Source organism: Schistocerca nitens, chromosome 3 (assembly GCF_023898315.1).
Source record: "Schistocerca nitens isolate TAMUIC-IGC-003100 chromosome 3, iqSchNite1.1, whole genome shotgun sequence".
NCBI classification, from domain to species: Eukaryota; Metazoa; Arthropoda; class Insecta; order Orthoptera; family Acrididae; genus Schistocerca; species Schistocerca nitens.
Genome location: NC_064616.1, coordinates 286,962,652 through 286,983,222, shown reverse-complemented (window position 1 = coordinate 286,983,222; position 20,571 = coordinate 286,962,652). Strand labels below are relative to the sequence as shown.

General features: G+C 41.0%; 1 protein-coding gene across 1 annotated transcript in view; it reads right to left on the bottom strand.

Annotated features, from left to right (window-relative positions):
• LOC126249182 (diacylglycerol kinase 1) overlaps positions 1-20,571 on the bottom strand; it is a 747,622-nt gene that overhangs the window by 286,984 nt on the left and 440,067 nt on the right. The window contains exons 7-10 of the mRNA XM_049950837.1: positions 19,904-20,110; positions 19,736-19,785; positions 19,579-19,653; positions 15,490-15,609 (exon numbers count right to left, since the gene is read on the bottom strand). Of these exons, the coding sequence (XP_049806794.1) occupies positions 15,490-15,609; positions 19,579-19,653; positions 19,736-19,785; positions 19,904-20,110 (452 nt within the window). The remainder of the gene's footprint in view (positions 1-15,489; positions 15,610-19,578; positions 19,654-19,735; positions 19,786-19,903; positions 20,111-20,571) is intronic.

Sequence of the window (20,571 nt, the reverse complement as noted above, 5' to 3'; positions counted from 1 at the left end):
GCAATATTCCGTAACAACCGATGACCATATGACGTAACATTTATATACACCAGAAGATGCAACTCAGTATTTACGAAATTGATTGTGTGGGTCTCTAATCGACTTCAATAAATACAGCTGCAGAGGACTATTGGGTATTTTATTCAGTTTTATATTTTAATAGTTTTAAGACATGTATTTAAACACCCGTTGTACTGTACGAATTATCTGTCAAGTATATATAACCATTTTAGCTGTAGTTGCCCAGTTTTATAATTATGTGTAAAACCTGCTTCTATGACTATGGGACCCGTAAGAAGAACATTAACAGACTGTGACAGCTGGACATCTTTCAAACCACCAAGTGTTTCATAACAAGCAAAACTCACCAGAAAGGGAGAAAAATGCAGGCACCTGTGAAGCTGTTCGAACTAAACGCTATTCAGAGTATTGTCGTAAATACGGAGTTGGGTAATGTCGTGTACGACGAGTGAATAGATGTGGCGTGCCTGCAGGAGCCATACAGAAAAAACGGACGGCTGACTGGTCTCGCAAACAACGCAACAGTGATCACAGGGAGGTTCGATCCAAAAAATGCGATCTTATCAGACAGCAGGCAATGGACTGTGGCAAAGATTTCACAACTATTCTCTCACTACTTAGTTAGGTTAGAAATATGTAAATGGACTGGTACATAGGTAGTTTCAACAACTTAAGCGCGGTTCTACGACGAGACCCGTCCATAAGGAGAATGGATTGAGAGAACTGCACAACACGCACGACATAGAAAATTTATCATCGCTGTAGAAACAACGCCCATTCAACACTGCGGCACTCATAACGAACAGATGTACGGGGACGCTACAGTAGTGACTAGACCGCGGATTTTAGGTAAAAACCTATTTTGTTCCTGAGTTCCTATTTGCATAAAAATTTGTACTTATGCGTTTCATGACTATTTACACTTAATAGCGTTAATTCTATAGGACCTAAAAAAGCCTATTTCGACGTTAGTGCCTATTTTTGCCTATTTCGGCTTTAATATCCTAAAAAGTGCCTATTTCATCATATAAGACAGTGGTTCCAAGTTTTTCCACACTAAACGACAGATGGAAAAAAATATTTTCTGCCCAGCGTGCAGCAAGGTGGCTAGTTGATATGCGCTCATGCTTCGTATTTGCCTAACACTTCGGTCTTTTTTTATTTTTTTATATCGCTATCCCTGTTAATACCAAATACTCTTTATAGGTGTTTTATTATTCATATGTAAGAAATATATCATGGATCTTTAGGTTAAAACCTATTTTTTCCTAAGCTCCAATTTGCATATAAGTTGGTACTTACGCGTTTCATGACTAACTAAACTGAATACCGTTAGTTCTATAGGACCTAAAATTGCATATTTCGATGATGACGCCTAATTTTGCCTATTTTGCATCAAAAAAGTACCTATTTCGTTAATCTGACAGAGTTCTTGTGTTTTCAAAGATTAGAAAAAGGAAGTAAACTTAGGGCTTTACGTCTCGTCGAAGGCGAAGGTCGTTACAGACTGTTTACAATTCCTTTGCTTGCCTTACTACCAACAGCACTCGGCACGGTTGAATGGTCATCCATCCAAGTACGCGCCGAGCGCGACAGTGCTTAGCTTCGGTGAGCGAATGGGAACCGGTCAAAGATTTGAGTTACACATTAGAATCGAACGTGGGAGTACTAAATGTCATATTTGAAAATATTGCATTCGTAGAATTCTGGTCAGCTGTGTGTTTTCGCAAAGAAACGGTTTCATAAGCCTTAAGCTGAGCACGGATTAAAAAATCACAAAGTTAATCGTAACGCCCTCTATAGCTAAATTACTGCCCTTCGCGCATTTTCTCGCTGTTGTGTACAGGCAGTCCTATCAAACTACTCTGTTTCGTGAAACGTATTATACGTGACTTTTCCGGGTCGAAAAATAATTTGCCAGTATTGAGATGTTTTCATCTGAAGCACCGGTCGATTCCATACGCTTGTTCAGAAGAGGCGGCCATTAATAAGATGTTCATACTGGCAACACTGTGTATTTTAATTTATTTTTATTTTCTCTGCATGATTTTTATTAGAGCCTATTTTGGGTTTTATATAGCCTAAATGAACTACTGAAGGAGTCTATTTTAGCTGCCTAAAACACACTTTTTTACGACCTAAAAATCCGTGGTCTAGTAGTGACATTATTAAACACAAGACACAAGAAACAAACAACAAGCGGTTTCTGTTTATCAACGCAGACTGGTAGAAATTACTGGACTTACAAGGGGGCCACACGGCAATCGGATATTTGTGTATTTTTTATGTTTATAGTTCGTGAAGTTCAGGATTCAAATATACCTCTTCCAAAGCTGTTAGATACCACTCCAAAAAATTCTAGAGGGGATCGGCTTTGACGTTTTCCAACCATTACTTGAGAGAAGGTAAACAGCCTTTATTGTCGATTACAATCATCATATTTGTGAATACATTCACGCAGCGTGAAAATATACAGAGACAAAATTAAGTATGCAATAGCAGGAGCATTTAAATAGTAAAACTGTGTTACAACATGCCTAGAGAAAAGGTTATTGCATGTCTCCTGTAGCAGCTGTATAAGTATTCCTTCTGAAACACTGCCGGCCGGGATGGCCGAGCGTTTCTAGGCGCTACAGTTTGGAACCGCGCGACCGCTACGGTCGCAGGTTCGAATCCTGCCTCGGGCATGGATGTGTGTGATGTCCTTAGGTTAGTTAGGTTTAAGTAGTTCTAAGTTCTAGGGGACTGATGACCTCAGAAGTTAAGTCCCATGGTGCTCAGAGCCTTTTGAATCATTCTGAAACATTGCCGAGTTATGCGATTGACGATATGAACGATGGATCGACAAGTCATGGTTAAAACCACAATACACAGAGTAATTCTGCAAATGCTGCTATCCCATACCTCAAAGTACTGTGTACTTCATTGTAGCCTGGGCACCACTAGATTGGCAGGCGGTGGGCGGTACTGGCCGGAAAATTGACAGTTGGCCCCGACAGGTGTTGCTAGGGTGTTCGTGTTCTTCTAACGTAAAGTTATTTATGCATTTAAATTACAGCATGACTCCTGTTACTTGTCGATAAGTTTCCTAAAAACTTGTTTTAAAAATATTATAAAACAATTATTACAACAAAATCTAAGTATGATTCTTAGTACGTTCACTTGCTCAAGTGCCCCTATATAGAAGCTGCTTTACAAATAGGTGCAATTTGCACAAATTGATTTACAATATATTGCTGTATGACAATATTTTACAATATATAAGAATCTGCAAACATAACTGGAAAATTATAAAAATACGCAGAAGTAAAGTTAGAAATCTGGATTTCGTTGTATCATTAGGATAGGTATCTACTCCGCGGAAGTCGACCTAAGTAATTAAAACATGTTAAAAGAATAAAATAATAACAGTGATAATGGGTAACACATTTAATTCCACAAACTGGTGTAGAATAATTGCTGTAAGTCAATATTTTGCAATTTATAAAAAATCTGCAAACATATTTGTAAAATTATTAAAGTTATAAAAAATCCACATAAGCAAAGTTACAAGATGGGCTTCTGCTGTATTATTTGAATATTAATCTACGTTGCGAATGAAGATCTAAGTAATTACGTAGGTATTGAAGATAAATACAGCTCACTGGAAGATATCCTTGACATAACAAAGAAAACGAGGTTATCTTGGGGTGTCATGCATCTTATGCGTGATATAATTTGTTCATTACCTAGAGTCTTTTCTTCAATTTGTGTTTCACGTGTTGTTACTAGTTGACTTTAGCCTACCTATTAATATCATTGTGGTGAGTTTATACTTCTTAAGTAGTAGCTCCTTGGAACACAATGGAGCCACCGATCGTGACTCCGATATGAATGGTTACATCGTATAACTGTTGTTTTTACGTGAATTAAGTGTGTTATCCACGATCACTGTAATTATTTTATTCCAGAATGAGGTTTTCACCCTGCAGCGGAGTGTGCGGTGATATGAAACTTCCTGGCAGATTAAAACTATGTGCCGGACCGAGACTCGAACTCGGGACCTTTGCCTTTCGCGGGCAAGTGCTCTACCATCTGAGCTACCCCAGCACGGCTCCCCGTCCTCACATCTGTAATTCCGCCAGTACCAGCACTTTCCCGCGAAAGGCAAAGGTCCCGAGTTCGAGTCTCGGTCCGGCACACAGTTTTAATCTGCCAGGAAGTTTCAATTATTTTATTATTTGCATACATGGTAATTACTTAGGTTGTCATAACCAGCGTAGATTGCTATCCAAATAGTACAGAGAAGCCAGCCTTCTAACTTTACTTCTGCATATTTTTGTAATTCTAATAATTTTATAATTATGTTTGCAGATTTTTATAAATAACAAAATATTGTCATACATAAATTTATTGTATATCAATTTGTGGAAACTGCATGAAGTTGTAAAGCAGCTTCTACAGAGGCGCACTTGTGTAAGTGAACGAAATAAGGATAGTTTTTAGGTTCTGTTTTAATAATTATTTTACAATAATTTTAAGAAAGGTGCTTAGGAATCTTTTGCGGCCACGTGACAGGAAACATATGATAGTTAAATTGCATTAATAATTTTAAGTAAGAAGAACATGAATACACTAGGGACACCTGTCGGTGCCAATTGTCAATTTTGCGGCCAGTACCGGCCACCATCTGTGACACCAGTGGTGCCCTGGCTGCAATGACGTACGTAATAGTGTGTGGTATGGTTTACGAGCATTTGGCGAATTACTCTCTGTATTGCGGTTTTAACCTTGACTTGCCGATGCATCGTTCATCTTGTCCCTCACATACCTGGCAGATTAACTGATGAAAGACAGTGATTGTACTTCTATTTAACACGTTCACGCCGGCGATGATAAATGTTTTTTCTCGCCGCGGGCGACGCACTATTCTTACTTTAGTTTATATGACGGCACTGCTTTTCGTGTTTCCCGTCTTGAGGCGGCGGCCGTATTCAAACGCCCAAGACTACTCTTTTAATACATTGACCTTTAGTAAAATAGTCACAAATTATGTCATATCTCATTTGTTTAGAAAGCTCTCTCGTTGAAGGTTCACAGAAAATAAATGTATTCATTGTTCGTTGCGCCTGCTACAAGTAATACATTATACGTCTTTGTTTTGCTGGTAGCATAATTGGGGGGCACTTCAGGCTGAGCGACCTGCCGCTCGGTCTCATTTGCCGTCCGCGGAGAATCGTGTTAGCGGCGGCGCAACTATGGACTTACACCACTTTCGAGTAAAGGTTTCAATGCAGTTACTAGTGGGATAATATTCATACCGGTTCGTACCGAACTATCAAGTTACGTCATAGAATAAAATCTGCGAATTCGTCAATATTGCAGTACTTAGAATGCCTCCTTAACGTTAGTGATGACTGTTTATATAAATCAGTGCACTGTCTGGTACATTTTTATGACTGACGATGCAATTTATAGTACTACTTGACAGCAGGGATGACTTCATGGATTTTATTATTTAACGCATTTCATTTTATATCACCTAGTGTGATGTAAATATTTTACGAACCTGATGATGATCCTTGGACCGAAACTGGTTGTTAAATAAAGAATATTGATCAGCAGCTCTTGGCGGTATGACATCACGCTTCTCACACTGTGGTGAGTATTGGATTCGTGTCTGTTTTGGCTGCGATAATACGTTCACTATACTGTTCATAGTAGCTTAAGTGCAATCATACTCCCTAATTCATTGTTAGACCTATTGCCACTAATATTACTCCTGTTGTTACTAGACGTGAGGTGCTTGCGCGAATTAGCGATTTGATTCACCACATGTGATATAGTCTTTCCGTGCTCCACTGAAACAGTCACTGTGCATGTAATGATATTCATGGAAGGCGACAGACCTGTTTTGAGCTTACTCAAATTCGTTTATCTTAAAATGTAAATTGTGTACAATTTTATTAATCCATGAAGTTCTGAGAATCCAACCAAACCACTTCTTCTCGTATGGTATCTAGGCTGCGAATTGTCGAGCCCTCTTCAGACTGAACCGCACGACATACTGCGCTTGTGTTTTTTTTATATATATTGGTAATTTTTAACTCTGCAGTAGATTGCGCGCTAATTTAAACTTTTTGGCAGATTTAAGATCGTGTGACGAAACTGGATAGAGGTGAAGACGTATTGATAAGTCTTTTATAGTACTAGGTGTAATTCTCATGTACGGTCTATCAGCAGGTTTAGTAAATTTAGTCTATTGAGATCGGGGGATGCTGGAAGCTGAAGTATAGGTTCTGCTTGACGTATGCATCTCGGAGCGTTCAGGCAAGTTTGATGCCGTCGTAGATCAGCAAACTATTTTACTGAAGAGCCAATACTGTCATTGTAGAGTGGCACATCGGACCACAATTGTTTCAATCTTATTATTACTTGTTAACCTACCTAAATTAATATATGATGAGCCCCTAATAAACTAACCATAGTAGAAGCACGGTAAGTTAGTTGATGGCCCCCAAGAACGGATCGTTAAAAACTGGCGCCATTCGGAACACTTCGTGTCGGCTGTTCTCTCCTTCAGACTCCTGCCACCCTCAGCGACCCTAACGCTGCGGAAACTTAACTGCCTGACGATGTGTTTTGTGTTGTGTGTTTGAGAATATGATTAACTGATTAATAACAGTAACTGCACTTATATTTAAATTCATTATTCAATAGGAGACGCGATCACTAATATTTACTGAATGTTTTGTATGTCATTTTTCTTCTACTCTTGTATTACGACAGCTTTAATTTCATATTCGTTGCTACAAATATGTGCCGCTTTGGAAGATGACCGTCTCTATGACGCACACGTGAGAATCCATGTTACTTTCGTCTGAAATACATACTACAGAAGGTTGTATACATGGAAGAACCCTGGAGATACTAAAAGGTACCAGATAGATTATGTAATGGTAAGACAGAGATTTAGGGGGCAGATGTGGACTCTGACCACAATCTATTGGTTATGAACTGTAGATTAAAACTGAAGAAACTGCAAAAAGGTGGGAATTTAAGGAGATCGGACCTGGATAAACTGACTAAACCAGAGGTTGTCCAGAGTTTCAGGGAGAGCGAAATGGAACAAATGGCAGGAATGGGGGAAAGAAATACAGTAGAAGAAGAAGGGGTAGCTTTGAGGGATGAAGTAGCGAAGGCAGCAGAGGATCAAGTAGGTAAAAAAGACGAGGGCTAGTAGAAATCCTTGGGTAACAGAAGAAATATTGAATTTAATTGATGAAAGGAGAAAATATAAAAATGCAGTAAATGAAGGAGGCAAAAAGGAGTACAAACGTCTCAAAAATGAGATCGACAGGAAGTGCAAAATGGCTAAGCAGAGATGGCTAGAGGATAAATGTAAGGATGTAGAGGCTTATCTCACTAGGGGGTAGGATAGATACTGCCTACAGGAAAATTAAAGAGACCTTTGGAGAAAAGAGAACCACTTGCATGAATATCAAGAGCTCAGATGGAAACCCAGTTCTAAGCAAAGAAGGGAAAGCTGAAAGGTGGAAGGAGTATATAGAGTGTCTATAAAAGGGCGATGAACTTGAGAACAATATTACGGAAATGGAAGTGGATGTAGATGAAGATGAAATGGGAGATATGATACTGCGTGAAGAGTTTGACAGAGCACTGAAAGACTTGAGTCGAAACAAGGCCCCTGGAGTAGACAACATTCCATTAGAACTACTGACGGCCTTGGGAGAGCCAGTCCTGACAAAACTCTACCATCTGGTGAGCAAGATGTATGAAACACGCGAAATACCCTCAGACTTCAAGAAGAATATAATAATCCCAATCCCAAAGAAAGCAGGTGTTGACAGATGTAAAAATTACCGAACTATCTGTTTAATAAGCCACAGCTGCAAAATACTAACGCGAATTCTTTACCGACGAATGGAAAAACTGGTAGAAGCCGAGCTCGGGGAAGATCAGTTTGGATTCCGTAGAAATGTTGGAACACGTGAGGCAATACTGACCCTACGACTTATCTTAGAACAAAGATTAGGGAAAGGTAAACCTACTTTTCTAGCATTTGTAGACTTAGAGAAAGCTTTTGACAATGTTGACTGGAATACTCTCTCTCAAATTCTGAAGGTGGCAGGGGTAAAATATAGGGAGCGAAAGGCTATTTACGATTTGTATAGAAACCAAATGGCAGTTATAAGAGTTGAGGGGCATGAAAGGGATCAAAAAGTCAGTATAAATTTGAAAACTGAATAAATCACGGAATAATGTTGATAGAGAGGTACAAATTGACACACATGCTTGGAATGACATGGGGTTTTATTAGAACCAAAAAATACAAAAGTTCAAAAATGTCCTACAGATGGCGCTTCATCTGATCAGAATAGCAATAATTAGCATAACAAAGTAAGGGAGTGAGACAGGGTTGTAGCCTCTCTCCCAAGTTATTCAATCTGTATATTGAGCAAGCAGTGAAGGAAACAAAAGAAAAATTCGGAGTAGGTATTAAAATCCACGGAGAAGAAATAAAAACTTTGAGGTTCGCCGATGACATTGTAATTCTGTCAAAGACAGCAAAGGACATGGAAGAGCAGTTGAACGGAATAGATGGCGTCTTGAAGGGAGGATATAAGATGAACATCAACAAAAGCAAAACGTGGATAATGGAATGTAGTCGAATTAAGTCGGATGATGTTGAGGGTATTAGATTAGGAAATGAGACACTTAAAGTAGTAAAGGAGTTTTGCTATTTGGGGAGCAAAATAATTGATGATGGTCGAAGTAGAGAGCATTAAAAATGTAGACTGGCAATGGCAAGGAAAGCGTTTCTAAAGAAGAGAAATTTGTTAACATCGAGTATTGATTTAAGTGTCAGGAAGTCGTTTCTGAAAGTATTTGTATGGAGTGTAGCCATGTATGGAAGTGAAACATGGACGATAAATAGTTTAGACAAGAATAGAATAGAAGCTTTCGAAATGTGGTGCTACGGAAGAATGCTGAAGATTAGATGGGTAGATCACATAACTAATGAGGAGGTGCTGAATGGGATTGGGGAGAAGGGAAGTTTGATGCACAACTTGACTAGAAGAAGGGATCGGTTGGTAGGACATGTTCTGAGGCATCAAGGGATTACCAATTTAGTATTGGAGGACAGCGTGGAGGGTAAAAATCGTAGAGGGAGACCAAGAGATGAATACACCAAGCAGATTCAGAAGGACGTAGGTTGTAGTAGGTACTGGGAGATGAAGAAGCTTGCACAGGATAAAGTAGCATGGAGAGCTGCATCAAACCAGTCTCAGGACTGAAGACCACAGCAACAACAACATACTACAGCAGCTGATCGATGCGAGACACACATGCCCATGAGTTGTCAGCTCTGGAAGAGAAATAAGAAAACCTTCCCCTATCAAGCCTCCTGACCCTACAACGGCAACTCTATCAGCCCCTGTACCCAGCTCCGTCCCTGAGGTGTGTGGCCAATTTTTCGAAAGCCTATAACACTTCTTCCAGTATATTTTTGATTTGACGACGGAGTCAGGTCGACCAACAATTGCAAATGCTAAGCATGTATTTATTCTTTACCTGTAAATTTAAGTACCGGGTGATCAAAAAGTCAGTATAAATTTGAAAACTTAATAAACCACGGAATAATGTAGATAGAGATGTAAAAATTGGCACACATGCTTGAAATGACATGGGGTTTTATTAGAACCAAAAAAGAAAAAAAGGTAACAAAATGCCCGACAGATGGCGCTGGACAGCAAAACGTCAGCAACTGTTACCGTGACGGGTGAGAGGTACGCCGATATGTTACAGAATCGCATCATCGCCAGCCTGGCTGATAAACACCTGCTGGAACGTACGATGTTTATGCAGGATGGCGCTCCATCCCGTATTGCTAGACGCGTGAAAGATCTCTTGCACGCGTCGTTTGGTGATGATCGTGTGCTCAGCCGCCACTTTCGTCATGCTTGGCCTCCCAGGTCCCCAGACCTCAGTCCGTGCGATTATTGGCTTTGGGGTTACCTGAAGTCGCAAGTGTATCGTGATCGACCGACATCTCTAGGGATGCTGAAAGACAACATCCGACGCCAATGCCTCACCATAACTCCGGACATGCTTTACAGTGCTGTTCACAACATTATTCTTTGACTACAGCTATTGTTGAGGAATGATGGTGGACATTTTGAGCATTTTCTGCAAAGAACATCATCTTTGCTTTGTCTTACTTTGTTATGCTAATTATTGCTATTCTGATCAGATGAAGCGCCATCTGTAGGACATTTTTGAACTTTTGTATTTTTTGGTTCTAATAAAACCCCATGTCATTCCAAGCATGTGTGTCAATTTGTACCTCTCTATCTACATTATTCCGTGATTTATTCAGTTTTCAAATTTATACTGACTTTTTGATCACCTGGTATAAAAATATTTAATTAACGTGTATTGTGCTGTAGTTTTCTGCCTTTCTCATCCATATTTGCACCTATTTAGATGTATAAATTCCTATTACGCCTTCTAAATGTGAAATGTCTATCATTTGAAACAGGATTCTCATTATAGTACGATGAAAACTACTTTGCACCTGCCAACCGACGAAAGGGACAGGCTAATTTGCAACTGTAGCGGCGTACCGGCAGTTGTCACAGAGCCCATCTCGGGCAGATGGTAGCTGTGCAGACTTCGTACAATAGACTGCAAGATATGATTGCCCAGCCAGATAAACGCAACACGTGCTCTTAATTGTCAAGTGTAATATAATATTAACCGTACTGTAGTTGTAGTTAACATCTACAACACATTGGGTAAACTTCTCTGTCCGTGCTAAGCCATTTATCTGTTAAGTACGTCTAGAAAATTTTAAATAAAACATCGTCCTTACACATCTCTGTAATCCGAACGGCGGTCGGAAGTTGCACTTCTATAATTATTGGTCACTTTTGTTACTGATAATATTATTCTGCATTAGACTCGCGAGAAGTTTGCCAGCAGTACTGATCTCTACATGGCGGGATTAATTGGAACACTTAGTGTTGGTCGTAATCTGTTTCGGAATGCTGCCAACCTGAGCACTCTATCAGTTGTGGTGCTGTAGTTACGTGGTGCAGTGTTGTTGGTTTCACCATGTATGTGAATGACTTGGACTAATAGTGGTATGTGTCCTTATAAAGTTCGATAAATCAAATATCAGTTTTCTTCCTCTCACTGTATTGTATTACAACAGCCGTAATTAATGTTCTTTGCTTCAAATACGTACCGCATTTGAAAATGAACCTTTCTGTAATGTACAGTCATGAATCCATGTTACGTGCGTGTCAAAATTTATAGAATAGTGGCTGGTCAGTACGCGTCACGCACGCCCGTGTGTTGTTAGTAATGGAAGACAAACAACACGACATTCCGTTTCTCACATCCCTTAAGCCGGCAGTGAACGTGCCAGTTACCTCTCTGCCCCTGAGGAAGATGGCCAAATTTTTTAGCTTACGGCCCAATTCGCTAGCGCCAATTAAAATTAAGCACATCTTAAAATATTACTGTCTCTCTAAGAATTTTTGTTTATGACTCAGCAGGAAAACTACATTCTTAAGAATCTCTTTACGTTAGTTGACGTTTCGTGGATTCGGCCGTTAGCTGTTAAATGCATATTGGTATAAAATACGACTGAGAACCGCGGGCCGCACGAATACTTAATTCTGGCCGCATGCGGACCGCGGGCCGCAGTTTGACGACCACTCCCACAGAGTATGCTTGAGATTCTCTAAGCAGACATGTTTCTCAACAAACACTCCCTCCCCGCATCGTACAAGAACTGGAAACTGCCTTGAGAGAGGAGTGGGACAAAATCTCCCAAAGGCTCCTCAACAGTTTGGTAGTCAGCATGAATAACACGTGCAAAATGTGCATTAGTGGCCGAGGAGGGCATATTCCTTACTGAGAGTCCGATATCGATCTTTAGGTTGCGAGTCTGATTTCTGTCAAACACAAATTTTTCTGTTTTCCCATGTCGTGAAATCTGTACCATTTTTGGCTATAAATATACCCCTCCACCTCTGCTACTTATGTACTGTGTTTCAGGTCGTCCATGGCTGTGATTATTCCTGTCCAACAATGTCTCTCTTCCTTAGCAGTTGTCAAGCAGCGTAGCTACTAGAAGTAGCATCACCAGATCACTAAATCATGCATAAATGATATACGCTGACTACACACACCCACAGGAAGATACAAGAACTTAGATTAAATTAGAACAGAATAGCATAGGAGGCAGACTTAAGGCAGCGGCAGCGACTCCACGTTTACTCGGAGATGCAGCCGCACAGTTAATCAGTCGCTAGGATTGGGAAGCAGTATGCCTGGCAGAGGCGAGTGACTCAATGGGTACTACCGAGGACCTCGCATGTAGAGTGCCACTGGTGGTCGGATATTACATGTTATGTTCTTTCATGCCTTCTTAATCAAATACTCTTCAGTTAAATTCTTCTACTTCTCAATCTATCGTTTTTAAGTTAATATAAGTAAAATGGTTCAAATGGCTCTGAGCACTATGGGACTCAACATCTTAGGCCATCAGTCCCCTAGAACTTGGAACTACTTAAACCTAACTAACCTAAGGACATAACACACATCCATGCCCGAGGCAGGATTCGAACCTGCGACCGTAGTAGTCCCGCGGTCCCGACTGCAGTGCCTAGAACCGCACGGCCACCGCGGCCGGCGTAATATAAGTAAATACTAAGATGCAAGAAATACGTCTTTAGTACAACTTGTAAAAACATGTGTTGCAAAAACGTTCCATTTATATACCTCGATGATGACCACCAATAGTGTTTACACGGAGGTGACAAAAGTTATGGGATACCTCTTAATATCGCTTCGGACCTTCTTTTGCCCGGTGTAATGCAGCAACTTGACGTGGTATGGATTCAACAAGTCGCTGGAAGTCCCCTGCAGAAATATTGAGCCATGCTGCCTCTATAGCCGACCGTAACTGCGACAGTGAATAAAACGTTCTCGGTTTTCCAGCAGCGTCAATTCGAATAAAATCCTCGAGCTTTCGATGGCCATCTCCGCCATCGTCGTCAGGAGTTCACTGACTGCCGGGGCTGCTACGGCTTCTCGCTTATATTGTTATGATGACATCATCAGCAGCCAATCAGATCGATCCAATGTGGCGCGCGCGCGTAAGTCGACCCGGGCAGCTAGCGGAACTATCCCCGCGTCGCGCATCTGTCTTTGCTTTCTTTCGATGTCCAATGCCCGACCCCATGCCCTGCTGAGTATGTATCCCTGGTCTCTGTTGAAATTGTTGTTGTTTAAAAGAGAACGTTTTACTCGTGCATGCTGTCGCGAAAGACTCCAAGGACAAACTGCGAAAGTGTTGCCGGTGCAGGATTGTGTGCACGAACTGGCCTCCCGATTATATTCCATATATATTCGATGAGATTCATGTCTAACGATCTTAGTGGCCAAATCATTCGCTCGAATTGTCCCGAACGTTCTTCAAGCCAGTCATCAAAACTTGAGGCCTGGTGACATGGCGCATTGTCATCCATAAAATTTCCATCTTTTTTTTGGAAAAATGAATGGCTGCACATTGTCTCCAAGTAGCCGAAGATAACCATTTACAGTCAATGATCAGTTCAGTTGGACCAGAGGACCCAGCTCGCCATGTAAACACAGCCCCCATCATTTTGGAGTACAGTGCCTTGTTGACAACTTAGGTACTCGGTTTCGTATGATCTGCCACACTCGAACCCTATCGTCAGCTCTTACCAACGGAAATCTGGACTCACCTGACCGGTACACGGTTTCCCTGTCGTCTAGGGTCCAACCGAGTCACGAGCCTAGGAGAGGCGAAGCAGCCGATGGCGTGCTGTTAGCAAATGTACTCGCGTCTGTTGTCTGCTGCCATACTCCAATAACGCCAAATTTCGCCACACTGTCCTAACGTAAACGGTCGTCGTACGTCCCATACTGATTTCTGCGTCTATTTCACGCAGTTTTGTTTGTCATTCTCTTGACACTGTGGATCTCGAAATATTGAGTTCCCTAACGAATTCCTAAATACGAGGGGTGTTCAGAAAGTAAGCTCCGATCGGTCGCGAAATGGAAACGACTATGAAAATCCGATAAAGCTTTGCACAGATGTGTTGGGTAGTGTCTCTAGTATAACCCCAGTTAGCATCACGTCGCTCTTCTCATTTCTGAGCTCGCAGTGAGTGCGTAAAGATGTCTAGAAAATAGTGTCTGCCGCCAAGTACGAGGGCCTGGTGAGAAATTTCGCCTGAAGCTATGCAGCTAACATTACATAACTGTCGTGCTGTTTCTTCTTCAAGACAATTCTCAGCCGCATTCTGCAGGGGCAATGAAGATGCTCCTGCATCGTTTTCAAATGGAAATGTGAGATTACCCACAATACAGTCCGCAATTGTCTCCCCCTGAGTTTCATCTCTGGTCACATGAACCGCTGTCTTTGAAGACAACATTTTGACACAGACAACGAGGTGTAGGCCAGCGTGGAGAATTGGCGGAAAGCACTGGCGGCTGCCTTCTATGATGAGGCTATTGAAAAGTTGGTACAACGCTATGACAAAAGTCTAAGTCAGAACGGCGACTACGTAGAGAAGTAGCTGAAAGGTGTAGCTAATTGTTACAAGTAAAACATTTCTGATGTTCACTGTGGTTTCAATTTGGCAATCAATCGGAGCTTACTTTCTGAACAGGCCTCGTATAATGTCCCATGCGTCCAGTTCTGTTACGTCTGCCACAGGCGGTCCCTGTCAGGCAGACTACAGTCAAGACACCCCTGTGTACCATATAACATACACAAGCACTTGCAGGCGCAACCAAGAGGAAAACAATTCTTCAAAATAAACTGAACTTGCTAGAGACTAATGCGAACCTTTTTCTGCAGAGGTCGCCTCACAGACACAGGGAAAGTTGGAGTACTCCGCCGACCTCCACCGGCTTTATAAGGCCAGCGCAGCAGCAGTACACCCAGTTCCTCGCCGAGCTAGGACCAGCTCCGACGGACCTCACCGACGCTCTTAACGAATAGTCGTCTACATGTTATTTGTTTTCTTTGTGTGTATATAGTGATTGTTCGAGAAGTGTAGTTCAGTATTAATAAACGACATTATACTGAGTGTTCTACAATACTGAGTATTCTTAAAGTTCCAACTACCATTTCGCGTTAAAAGTCAGATAATTCCAGTCATGCGACCATAATCACATCGGAAATCTTTTCACATGAAGCACCTGAGTACAAACGACAGCTTCGCCAATATAATACCGTTTTATACATTGCGTACGCGACACTGCCGCCATGTGTATATGTGCATATCGCTATCCCGTGACTTTTATCACCTTAGTGCAATGTAAGTTTAAAATGTACAACTAGGATAAAGGAAATTCCACAATAACATTATTTCACGTTACGTATTTCTTGTGGGTGTTACAGTTTACAGTGCTACTTACCGATTCGAATCCCAGGAGAACTAGCAGTGGGATGGTGGTCATGCCACCCCTCTTCCACTCCTCCAGGGACACCGTGCCATCTGCGTCGTAGTCGATCTCCACCATCATGTCCTTCAAGATCTGAAACCGCCACGAGCATTCTGACAGTTAGTTATTCTTCATGTACAGGGCTTTTCTAAAAATATGTGTACGATTTCACAAGACTATGTCTTCTACATGACTGAAGATCACAATTTGGCGTGCATTATAACTTGAGTACCAAAAATAAAATTTTATCTTGGCGGTATATGAAAGTAAAGCCTCCTGTTGCTTTCGTACTTCATTAAGCTGGTAAAGTAGAAATAATGGTTTTTGAACACAACCGCCAGGCTTCTTCCGCAGTCAACTCCATTAACAGTGTCCTCCATCAACAGATGGCAACACTGTGTTAGTTTAGAAAATGGTCGACACTGACGCACGTGTAAGACATCGTTCTGGAATTGAATTCCTTGCAGCAGACGGTGCGACACTCAATCGTATTCGTGAAAGACTGAAGAAGGTGAATGGAGATGCTACGATGGACGACAGCACCAGTTTAGACAATCGTCTCGTCACTGTAGAGAAGCTGGAAGCCGAACGCAGTATCTGATGCAACGCGGAGCAACCAGACAGCGACTGCAGGGATTTCACACAACATCCATCGTGTCGGCCAAATCATCCGCGACGACCAACAGGTAATAACAAATGAATTGTCTGGCCAGTTATCCATCGGAAAAGGTGTCGCAGCCATTATTAAAAATCTAGGTTACACCAAGATTGTGCACGCTGGGTACCGAAAATATTGACGGAGTAGAATAAAAACAACTTGCACCATCAGATTTCCATCTCCTCACACAAAAATAGGAAGCCTTATTTTCTGACTGATCCTCGTAGTTCAAGGACTAATGAGTACGCATGTAAAAGATGTACCATTCTAAAACCTAATGGCTTATTTGAATATAAAGGCTTTGTTGCCCAATGTAAACCGAAATACAAACGTAATATGGAGTAGCAGAAATGATATTACGGATAAACTTAACATCGGATTTGGGGACTACGAAGTAGACGAACTGCAGGAGTTCTTCGACGTTGGAAGAAAAATAACGCATTACGGACAAAGAAAGGGAGACATAAAAATGAGGGCTTTCAAGCCAAAGAAGTCTGGTAATGTCGAATATTGGTCTTAATTTCAGTATGAAATGTCTGAGAAAGTACGTATGGAGCATAGTTTTGTACGGAAGTGGGAAAACTGGAATATCAGAGAATCGAAGCGTTTGAAACGGGCTGCTATAGAGGACTTTTGATAATCATGAAGACTGGTAAGGTAAGAAATGAGTCGGTTCTCGGTAAACATGTGGAAAACGTGGATAAGGATGGGAGGAGGGGCCGGTCATGATGATAGGACATGTGTTAAGGTATCGTAGGTTAATTTCCAAGGGAGCTGTCGAGAGTGAAAACCATACGAAAGACGGAAATTGACAGGTGTTGTTGTGGTCTTCAGTCCTGAGATTGGTTTGATGCAGCTCTCCATGCTACTCTAGCCTGTGCAAGCTTCTTCATCTCCCAGTGCCTACTGCAACCTACATCCTTCTGAATCTGCTTAGTGTATTAATCTCTTGGTCTCCCTCTACGATTTTTACCCTCCACGCTGCCCCCCAGTACTAAATTTGTGATCCCTTGATGCCTCAGAACATGTCCTACCAACCGATCCCTTATTCTATTCAAGTTGTGCATCAAACTTCCCTTCTCCCCAATCCCATTCAGCACCTCCTCATTAGTTAAGTGATCTACCCATCTAATCTTCAGCATTCTTCTGTAGCACCACATTTCGAAAGCTTCTATTCTATTCTTGTCCATACTATTTATCGCCCATGTTTCACATCCATACATGGCCACACTCCATACAAATACTTTCAGAAACGACTTCCTGACACTTAAATCAATACTCGATGTTAACAAATTTCTCTTCTTCAGAAACGCTTTCCTTGCCATTGCCAGTCTACATTTCATATCCTCTCTGCTTCGACCATCATCAGTTATTTTGCTCCCCAAATAGCAAAACTCCTTTACTACTTTAAGTGTCTCATTTCCTAATCTAATTCCCTCAGTATCACCCGACTTAATTCGACTACATTCCATAATCCTCGTTTTGCTTTTGTTGATGTTCATCTTATATCCTCCCTTCAAGACACCATCTATTCCGCTCAACTGCTCTTCCATGTCCTTTGCTGTCTTTGACAGAATTACAGTGTCATCGGCGAACCTCAAAGTTTTTATTTCTTCTCCATGGATTTTAATACCTACTCCGAATTTTTCTTTTGTTTCCTTAACTGCTTTCTCAATATACAGATTGAATAACATCGGGGAGAGGCTACAACCCTCTCTCACTCACTTCCCAACCACTGCTTCCCTTTCATGCCCCTCAACTGTTATAACTGCCATTTGGTTTCTATACAAATTGTAAATAGCCTTTCGCTCCCTATATTTTACCCCTGCCACCTTCAGAATTTGAAAGAGAGTATTCCAGTCAACATTGTCAAAAGCTTTCTCTAAGTCTAAAAATGCTAGAAACGTAGGTTTGCCTTTCCTTAATCTAGCTTCTAAGATAAGCCGTAGGGTCAGTATTGCCTCACGTGTTCCAACATTTCTACGGAATCCAAACTGATCTTCCCCGAGGTCGGCTTCTACCAGTTTTTCCATTCGTCGGTAAAGAATTCGCGTTAGTATTTTGCAGCTGTGACTTATTAAACTGATAGTTCGATAATTTTCACATCTGTCAACACCTGCTTTCTTTGGGATTGGAATTATTATATCCTTCTTGAAGTTTGAGGGAATTTCGCCTGTCTCATACATCTTGCTCACCAGATGGTAGAGTTTTGTCAGGACTGGCTCTCCCAAGGCCGTCAGTAGTTCTAATGGAATGTTGTCTACTCCAGGGGCCTTGCTTCGACTCAAGTCTTTCAGTAGTCTGTCAAACTCTTCACGCAGTATCATATCTCCCATTTCATCTACATCTACCTCCTCTACCATTTCCATAATATTGTCCTCAAGAACATCGCCCCTGTATAGACCCTCTATATACTCCTTCCACCTTTCTGCTTTCCCTTCTTTGCTTAGAACTGGGTTTCCATCTGAGCTCTTGATATTCATGCAAGTGGTTCTCTTTTCTCCAAAGGTTTTTTTCCTGTAGGCACTATCTATCTTACCCCTCGTGAGATAAGCCTCTAAATCCTTCAATTTGTCCTTTATCCAGCCCTGCTTAGCCATTTTGCACTTCCTGTCGATCTCATTTTTGAGGCGTTTGTATTCCTTTTTGCCTGCTTCATTTACTGCATTTTTATATTTTCTCCTTTCATCAATTAAATTCAGTATCTCTTCTGTTACCCAAGGATTTCTACTAGCCCTCGTCTTTTTACCTACTTGATCCTCTGCTGCCTTCACTATTTCATTCCTCAAAGCTACCCATTCTTCTTCTACTGTATTTCTTTCCCCCACTCCTGTCAATTGTTCCCTTATGCTCTCCCTGAAACTCTGTACAACCTCTGGTTTAGTCAGTTTATCCAGGTCCGATCTCCTTAAATTCCCACCTTTTTGCAGTTTCTTCAGTTTTAATCTACAGTTCATAACCAATAGATTGTGGTCAGAGTCCACATCTGCCCCTGGAAATGTCTTACAATTTAAAATCTGGTTCGTAAATATCTGTCTTATCATTATATAATTTATCTGAAACCTTCCAGTGTCTCCATGGTTCTTCCATGTATACAACCTTCCTTCACGATTCTTGAGGAAATTGACATATATCCATTAAGTAGCTGAGGACTTTGGCTGCGAGATCTGCTATGACCTGAAGAGGCTGGCACAGAATAATAAGTCGTCGCGGGCTGCATCACACCATACAGAAAACTGATGACCGAAAAATTTCATCCTTAAAACATCCTATGCATAAATTAAAACGTACCTCAAGTTCGTACCTTCATTCATGAAGAAGGTATAGTCCAGTGATATTATGCTGATTTTTTTTGAAACATGTAGTTAACTGTCAGATTGACTATGGATGATAGGTTGACTCACCGGCTTCAACTCAGAAGCATCCCATCCTAGGTACTCTGCTACATTCATCATTTGGTTTACGATACAGTCGATTTCCTGCAAAAAAAGCTGTTTGTTAACCGAAGCTTTTTAGGGGCACGTAGATAATTTTACTGTATTAACAATCGTTGCAACTTACATCAGTGTCCAGTACGCCATTTCCATCCGTGTCGTATAGACGGAACATAACTGGAAATGAGCATAACATTTCAATAATAAAACAGTGTAATTAAATTATACTGGGTTACACGTTTACTATTATTGAACAACTGCATTCAGCTAACTGAGGCACGTAGACAGTACTCACACTCTAATTTGTCTTCTGGTCGTCCTCCTTCTATGAGGGACAAGTAACAGATGATGTCTTTGAGAGGAACAGTCACCGACCGGACGTCAAGTTCCTCTCGTTTGTACTTCACTTTTACTTTCTCTTTTTCTCTTTCTTTGTGTCTGTCTTTGTCTTTGTCTTTGATTCTTCTTTTTGGTATAGCGCCTTTCGACTCTGGAAGCGAAACTGTAAGAATTGTGAATTAGACAAGTAATAATACTAAACAGTTGATAGGTAGCTTGTTCAAACAAATGCTTAAAACAGAGTGAAATTACATAATAAAACCTTTGAGTACCAAGGGTGAGGGGATGGTACTTTATGTCCACCTTTCGAAAATATGATTTATATTTCAAAATTTTGAAAGTATTTATGTTTTTAATTATTTCTCGTACCAGATTCCGTAATTGTTTTATATTTTTCAGCGAAACGAAAGCCAGACCCAAACTTCCGTATGTCATCAACCATGCGTCTACAACCTGCACTCGTACATTCACTATGTATATTCCCGTACATGGGAGACATTTTAACTGGATGTCTCTTGCTAGTGCCTGTGTTGTTTAGAAGTCCGTTGCAATGTTCCTTCGGACAATGCAGTGTCGTACGTAACAAAAGTCATATTCAAATTTTTTTGTTCAGTACCGTTGTTA